Source organism: Eutrigla gurnardus (genome assembly GCF_963514095.1).
Source record: "Eutrigla gurnardus genome assembly, chromosome: 19".
Classification (NCBI taxonomy): domain Eukaryota; kingdom Metazoa; phylum Chordata; class Actinopteri; order Perciformes; family Triglidae; genus Eutrigla; species Eutrigla gurnardus.
Genome location: NC_139930.1, coordinates 21,009,442 through 21,018,012, shown reverse-complemented (window position 1 = coordinate 21,018,012; position 8,571 = coordinate 21,009,442). Strand labels below are relative to the sequence as shown.

The window sequence follows — 8,571 nt, the reverse complement described above, 5'->3', positions numbered from 1 at the left end:
TACCGAGCTCTACAGCCCAGTCTTTCCGCCCTATAATGTCCATGCCCTGATCCACTTGGCTGAAGATGCAACGCACTTTGAAACACCTTTGAATGAAATCTCTGCCTTTCAGTTTGAAAACCACCTGCAAAAACTAAAAAACAAAAGTGTCAGAAATGCAAAAACCCAACTGCACATCAAAGAGGATAGCAGAAATTGAGATGCCAAAATGTCTCAGCAGCAGCACTTGGGACATTTGTCTACCATACAAAAGTGGCTACGTATTCATGCCATGCTTCATGGTATTGAAAGGAACTAGCCTGAGTAAGTCCACTAATAGCTGTTAATCTTTTAATGTTATACGTTTTTAATTATAATGTAATGATGTTTATTCACTTTAACTGTTGGATAGCATTGTTCTGAGTTTTTTCTTTAGTTTTTTCTATAGACCAGAACCATGTGGACCAGAGCGGTGAGGAGAGAGGAGACCATGGAGACGGAGGAAGTGATGTCATCATGTTGGATTAAGAATGGTGGTGTATTGTGGCTTACACAAGGAGCTGCGAAGATTCAGTCAGGTATGTATTTCGTAAGGCAATGACTTATGTCATATATGAACGTAATTGTCAACACATACATACGGACATTTCTTAATTTTTCAACTTTTAAATATCTCTCTCTGTCTCTTATGTATGTTTGGTCATTTCTAGCCTGCTATATTATTAGTTTTGCTTGTGTGTGTATTTTGGGGTGACTGTTTTATTATTTGTTTTTTATCGCAAACAACAACAAATAACCATAAAATTTAAAGTAACTAAATGTCAGAAGCACAACACAAATAAACAGTCTCATCCAGAAAAAAACTGAATATATTCGAGAGGGAACAGGAGGAAGCAAAAAGCTTATTTAGTCCCGCCCCTTCCTCACAAAATCACATCATATGCAATAAAAATTAAAATATTGTCATTCAATAGCCTCAGTTTATTGTTGACTGTTGGCATCCAAGATGATGTCCGCTAATATAAAACATGTATTATATAATAGCCAAACCTGTTGTATATTAAGACTTACTCATTTGTATGCATTTTACTTTTGCTTTATGTACTTTCAGATGACAAGAATGAATGCGAGAAGTATGATTTTACTACAACTGCTGAATTGAGTGGCTCAGAAGAGGAGTTAAGGTACTGCCATGTTTATATTGACCTTTGAACTCATCACTCTATTGGTCTTTGAAAAAGCAAAAAATGTAAACCTTGGTGGCTTTTTAAATATCAAAATGCCAAATACCATAGAAGCATATCACACTCTTAGATATGCTGGAATACACATTTAGCAGATAACAGCCAACAGTTTCATTTTTTAGTTTGACTACCTTATAAAATTCCCCTTCACATGGTATAAAACTAAAAGTTCACACAATCTGTCAGTAGCTGTTTGATGCAGAAAGAAGTTTATTATTTATTATTTACATTTTTAAAAAAACATATTAATAAACAGGGTGGATGGTGTTAGACAGAACGTCCTGCCTCCTCAGACTCCACAGGAACACTATCCAAGTCTAAAAGAGGCAGAACATCACGTGGGACCAGATACTCGGCCATGTTGGGGAGTTCGGACACCACACAGCAGCTCAGAGCACTGCGGCCGATCCCCATGTCAGAGACCTCGGACCACTCACCAGTGGTCACGTTGTAGCACTCCACGTTGGTGGAGGTGGTGATGCCGTTGAAGCCCCCGGCAATGAAGATCCGGTCATCGATGACTTCGATGCCGAAGTTGCTGCGAGGGGTCAACATGTGGGACACTTGGTTCCAGGTGTTGCTCCGAGGGTCGTAGACCTCAGCGCTGCGGAGACGGCTGGCGCCATCAAAGCCGCCGACCTTTGGGAGGAAGAGGAAATGAAAAGGTCAAACAGAGATTGAACCAGTTTCTCTGAATCTACAAAAAACAACTGCTGATCAAATCTCTTCACCCTTCAGGTCATGTGTTATGTGAGGGTCAGCAGTGTTTCCTGGACTTACAGCATAGAGGCGGTCTGCATAAGTAATGACGCCGAGCCCACTGCGGGCGCAGGTCATGAGGCCGATGGTCGTCCACTGGTCGGTCTCTGGGTTGTAACACTCAGCCGTCTGCAGGAACTCGTTCCCATTGAAACCACCGCAAACGTAAACCTGGAAAAAACAGGAAAGGACTTTAATAGGATTTAACAATGAAATGATTTAAGAATTAACACTTTTCTTGGCTTCTACTGGTAATAAATCATCTGAAATATCGCTACACAACTGTGAGATAATGTGAGAATTATGAGACCCACCTTGTTGTGGAGCGTCGTGGAGCTGGCGTCACTTCTAACCTCCTGCATGGATGAAATGAGACTCCACTGGTTTGTCTCGGGGTTATAGCGCTCTGCAGTGGAGAGTCGTCGATGCCCGTCGTACCCTCCCATGGCATAGATGCACCCGTTGAGTGTAGTGACGCTCACATAGCAGCGGCGGAAAAACATGGGCGACACCTCATGCCAGGTTTTTGAGCTGAGGTCGAACCTGCACACGCTGTTGAAACACTCCAACCTGTCGAAGCCCCCAACGCAGTAGACGCTCCCGTTGAGGAAGGCGCTGCCATGGTAGGCACGAGGACGCTCCAGATGCTGGGTCAAGCTGATCCAGTCGTTGGTGTGGACGTTGTAGGCCTCGATGCCGTCAGTCGGATCGCCGCCACTCCAGCCTCCGATGGCCAGCAGGACGGCGTTTGGAAGGCGAGGACGGGCGAGATGGTGGTAGACATCAGGCTGGTTTTGCATGACTTCTATAGCTTCCCTGACCATGCGCTGGCAGTCTGCGTTGTTATTCACCAGCTTATTAGACATCACACTGATCCTCATGTGCTCTGTACCCATGGAGGCCAGCCGCACCTACAGAGAAAACAGGACAGAATGTTTGAATAGAAGTTCATGGACGGCAGTACTTTAGGCCGGTCCTTGACTCTAGAGGTGGCCCTACAGACTACTGTTCAGTCAGGATGAAACCATGGAGAAGAAATCATGTGACAGGAAGTCATCCTACCTTAGATAAGAGCACAGCGATGTGGTCTCTCCTTTCCTCCAGTGAGCTGGCGATCCAGCGGAGGACGGCCTCATACACAGTCCTCTCGTCTCTCACTCTGAGGTCGTCTCTGTTCAGGATGGCGCTGAGTTGCTGCACAGAGAGCTGCGGGAACTCTTCAGAGGAAACGAGCTCCTCAAAGTGGTCGACGATGAAGCTGTAGGCCTGGCGGTGCAGTTCGGGGCAGAAGCAGACGGCGGTGAACTGGAAGATGCCGATGCAGTTCTCTGGGCAGAGCTGGCTCTCCAGGAAGTCGCAGCACTTTTTCACAACTCCCATCACATTAAACTGATCGGCTGCTAGAAGCAGCTCCTGAACGTTGTCCTCCGTCACTGAAACGGAGCCGGTGTATGCAAAGTCGATGAGGAGCTGCATCATGTCAGGAGTCAGGCCGGGGATGTTGAAGACCTTCTTGTCTGAAGAAGACCAGCGTTGGAAGAGAGCTCTGTGGGTCAGGATGAAAACACAAAGAAGAAGAAAGAGAAACTGACGTCAGCTGTTCCTTCTTTGCTTCACACTAATAACTAGGATAAGAATATAGTGGGGCGCTTTTCAAAACAACAGCAGAGTGTAATATGACTGATATCAAGGCTCCTCCCAGTTTACTTTAAACCACATCACTGACAAACCCAACACGCTGAATGACACACATGAAACCTATTGAATAAATGACATCTGGAATGGAAATAGTGAATTATATGCATTTTGTAACAGATGTGTAACTTTTCTGAATGAACTCCATTCTAAAACCTGCTTTAAAGTACAGTAGTATGGAACTAAGAGACCAGCAGCTCAAATTCTACTTCACATTTTTAAAAAACAACAAAACAATAACACGTTTGGCAAACATCATAAATCCAACTTGAGCTGAGTCTACAACCGATGTACAAACTTCACATGTTGGAAGTTGATATGAGATGAATGGAAACAAGAAACCTCATTTGAGATGATATCCAGTCAAGTCATTATATTTATAAAAACTATAGACAGACAGGGAAACTACACCACTGGTTGAATTCTGAATGATCCTTTCAAATATGTTACAAATATTCTCGTAGCCGTCTATCAGGTGTTTAATGTCCTCTTGTTTTTGTTTAAATCACAAATGCTCTATGAGCTTGTTACGTGTTGTGGCTGTTCTCTCAGACTTCACATCACTAATCAATCAATTTGCTGATACTTTCTGCTCATTTGAAGGATATAAATTTACAAGTTTCCCCCCTAATATCAGATAATGTACTCACTCGAAGTAGAGGCTGCATCGACAGAGGAAGATCTTGTGGATTTTAAATTCCGCGTCTTCAACAGTGATGACTGCGTTGCAAAACGTTCCCTCCAGACGTAAATCATTGAACCCTGAGGCAGGAAACAGGAAAGAAGAGTGGCGTTGATTGGCCATCTTGATTTGCTGATGATAGAGTTGTTGTCTCTGGTTGTTGGTTTATGTGGAGATCAAGAGAGAGACTGGACACCTTCACAGATTACACTTCTAGAATAGATGCTCATCACTTCACTGTGATTTGTGATTCATGCAGAATGTTATTGTTCAAATGTAGTTTGTATGTGTTTAACTGCAGCTTCCATCAGTCAGACAGCAGGTGAAGGTTCACTAAAGTGGCAGAACTCACACTGTATCATTTGTTTCAACTCTTGGGCCACTTTATTAACCATGACAACGGATGTTGCATTTATTTTTGGAGTTTTTCTCTACTTTTCAGAGGCCACTTTAGTGAACCTTCACCTCCTGTCTGACTGATAGAAGCTGCATCAAACAGCTACTGACAGATTGTGTGAACTTTTAGTTTTATACCATGTAAAGGGCGAGTGCACAGGGACCGTCTGCAAATTACAAGACAACAGCAAGACGCTGCAAACAAAAATCATTAACTCCACTATTATACAATATTGTTTTCCTCTTGTGCACCACTTGCTGTAGTGCTGTTGTTTTTTGTTGTTGATCAAAATATTCTCCAGGGGCATTCAAATAAATAAATCGTTGATATTGGACTTATTTTCTTTCAAGTGTACATTTTTTTATCTTTCCCTCAACACAGGCTATGACTACTACTACTATCTGCTACTACAACCAACTACCACTGGTAGTACTAATCATTACAATCATAATACTTCAAATAATAGCAGCAACAATAATAACATTTGCACATAAAACAATGTTTAGTGTTCCAATGAAAAAAATAACAGACAATTTGGCCCTCGACATGGCAACCTGGACATAATTTGGCCCTCAGTGAAAACTAATTGGGGAACCCTGTCGTAGGCCTTCATGAAGTCCAAACATCGAATCTCTGCAGAGTGGTGAGAGCGGTTGAGAGACAGAGTTAAATGGCGGAAGATGAGAGTGACGTTGTGGCTAGCTTGATAGCATCGCCTTTTTCAAGGCGGCCTTTCACAGAAAAACTTCAAATAATAGAAAACGGAAGACCAACTCCAGAACTGGAATTAAAAGAAAAGGTTAAGAAAGTGGAAAGGCATTTCAAGACCTAAAATTATCAGCGATGTCCGTGGATGACGGGCTGTAAGAAAACAAACAGGCTGTACTGCTGGAGTTGCTTACTTTTTACAACTGACAAGTCATCCACCTGGGTCAGCGGCGGATTTGTCAGCCTTACAAATCTGACAAAGTCAGCCCACCGACATCAAGATTCTGCGGCACACCTGCAAACTTTTGGGGACACAAGAGTTGATCTTCAGCTAGATGAGCAGCGCCGTAATCATACTACGGCCCACAACAACAAGGTCAGGCAGAACAGAGAGATCCTGAAACGTCTCATCAATGTCGTCACATTTCTTGGAAAACAAGAGCTGGCATTTCGAGGACATGATGAGAGTAAAGATTCCGAAAACAAGGGGAACTACTTGGAGTTTCTGGAGTTTTTGACGGAGTATGACAGTCCTCTGCGCTGTCATCTGGATTCGGCCACTGTTTTCATCGGCACCTCCAGCAAAATTCAGAATGACCTGATTCAATCGGTGGCAGATGTAATGACCGAAGCAATGAGGGAGGAGGTGAGGAACACGCCTTTTGTCTCCGTTATGGTAGACGAGACAACTGACGTCAGTAACACTGCTCAGATGTCATATGTCCTGCGTTACACCACTGACGGTGGTGTCAAGGAGCGCTTTTTCCAGTTTGGTGATGTCAGTGGTGATAAGCGCGCAGAAGCCATAGCTCGTCAAGTTTTGGACTTTCTGGAGGACTGTGCCTGCCCTGCACCAATAAGGTAATTGCCCAGTGTTACGATGGCGCTGCAGTCATGGCCTCTGGACTGAATGGGGTCCAAGCTAAAGTCAAAGAAAAAATACCACAAGCTCTCTTCGTTCACTGTTATGCGCACTCTCTGAACCTCGTCATGTCTCAAAGTGCTGCCAAAATCAAAGAGTGCAAAGTGTTTTTCTCCCACCTAAGTGGCCTCGCAGCCTTTTTCACAAGGTCAGCCAAACGCACGAAACTCCTGGATGAAATATGCCAGCGAGGACTGCCTAGAGTGACTCCAACACGGTGGAACTTTTCATCACGTTTGGTTTGCACTGTGTATGAGCAGAGAGAAGAACTCTTGGAGCTCTTTGAATTCATTGTTGAAAACCACAATGATTTTGATGATGATGCCGTAAACAGCGCTGATGGATACACTGCACTGCTGACGGGCTTCGAGTTCTGCTTTCTCCTCGCCACATTCAACTCCGTGTTCGCCTACTCCGACCTGCTCTTTGGGATCTTGCAGAATAAGGAGTATGACATGCAGTTCTGTTTGTCCAGCATCGAGGACTTTTGCAGCACCACAGAGAGAGAAAAGGCCACATTTGACTCCATCTATGAGGACACTGTGCGTGAAGTCAGGGTTCCCAGCGGGCGCAGGGCACGGAGAGTTGGAGATGTGCGCGCAGCGTACCAGCACCTGCACAGTGAAATCCTGGACAACATTCTCGCTCAGCTGAGGAACAGATTCAAGGATCATGAAAAACTCATGTTCCTGGCCCTTCTGGACCCCAAGAAGTTTGCCTCATACAGAGAAAACTTCCCCAACTCTGAGTTTCAGAGCCTCGCGGGAAACTACGGGCTGCATTTTGACCTCCCCAGGCTCAAGACTGAACTGACGGTCTTCGAGGCAAGGAGCCCACCAGACCTGCTGCACTTTCTGACTCTTAAAGAGCTGACTGAGAGCATGCCGCAGCTGTATCGCCTCACCTGCCTGGTGCTGACCATCCCCGTGTCCACCTCCTCCGTGGAGCGGTCTTTCTCGGCTCTGAAGCGCATCAAGACGCACGCCGAGACAGTACTGGACAGGATCGCCTGGGAGCTTTGGCACTGATGTCCATAGAGAAAGGACTTCTTTTGGAGCTCAAATCAAAGGACAAACTTTATGATGCCGCCATCGCCCACTTCACAAAGAAAGACCGACGTATGGACTTCGTGTTCATGTAAGGCCAGCTCCACGACGCTCCACAACAAGGTGGGTCTCATAATTCTCACATTATTTCACAGTTGTGTAGTGATATTTCAGATGATTTATTACCAGTAGAAGCCAAGAAAAGTGTTAATTCTTAAATCATTTCATTGTTAAATCCTATTAAAGTCCTTTCCTGTTTTTTCCAGGTTTACGTTTGCGGTGGTTTCAATGGGAACGAGTTCCTGCAGACGGCTGAGTGTTACAACCCAGAGACCGACCAGTGGACGACCATCGGCCTCATGACCTGCGCCCGCAGTGGGCTCGGCGTCATTACTTATGCAGACCGCCTCTATGCTGTAAGTCCAGGAAACACTGCTGACCCTCACATAACACATAACCTGAAGGGTGAAGAGATTTGATCAGCAGTTGTTTTTTGTAGATTCAGAGAAACTGGTTCAATCTCCGTTTGACCTTTTCATTTCCTCTTCCTCCCAAAGGTCGGCGGCTTTGATGGCGCCAGCCGTCTCCGCAGCGCGGAGGTCTACGACCCTCGGAGCAACACCTGGAACCAAGTGTCCCACATGTTGACCCCTCGCAGCAACTTCGGCATCGAAGTCATCGATGACCGGATCTTCGTTGCCGGGGGCTTCAACGGCATATATATATATATACATATACATATTCAGAGTGGCCTTTTATTGTGGACAGTCTAAGGCACACCTGTGCACTAATCATGATGTCAGATCAGCATCTTGATGTGGCACACCTGTGAGGTGGGATGGATTATCTCAGCAAAGCAGAAGTGCTCACTATCACACATTTAGACTGATTTGTGAACAATGTTTGAGAGAAATGGTAATATTGTGTATCTGGAATGAATTTTAGATCTTTAAGTCCATCTCATGAAAAATGGGAGCAAAAACAAAAGTGTTGCGTTTATATTTTTGTTGAGTGTATATTGAAAAAAGAAAAATTACTAATTTTTCGTTTCAAAATTTAAAATAGAATGAACGGAAGGTACACGGACCCTATTTCATCCCCGAATCCCATTCATGAACACAATATCTAATATCAGTTAA

General features: G+C 44.5%; 1 protein-coding gene across 1 annotated transcript; it reads right to left on the bottom strand.

Moving 5' to 3' along the window:
* Positions 1–1,490: 1,490 nt before the first annotated feature.
* LOC311030279 (kelch-like protein 10) lies at positions 1,491–4,482 on the bottom strand (the record flags this gene model as incomplete). The annotated part of the gene is made up of 5 exons (XM_084035928.1): positions 1,491–1,862; positions 2,004–2,153; positions 2,297–2,893; positions 3,045–3,528; positions 4,328–4,482. The coding sequence occupies 5 exons, from the start codon at positions 4,480–4,482 to the stop codon at positions 1,491–1,493; spliced, it is 1,758 nt and encodes a 585-aa protein (XP_083892054.1).
* Between the last annotated feature and the right edge of the window lie 4,089 nt (positions 4,483–8,571).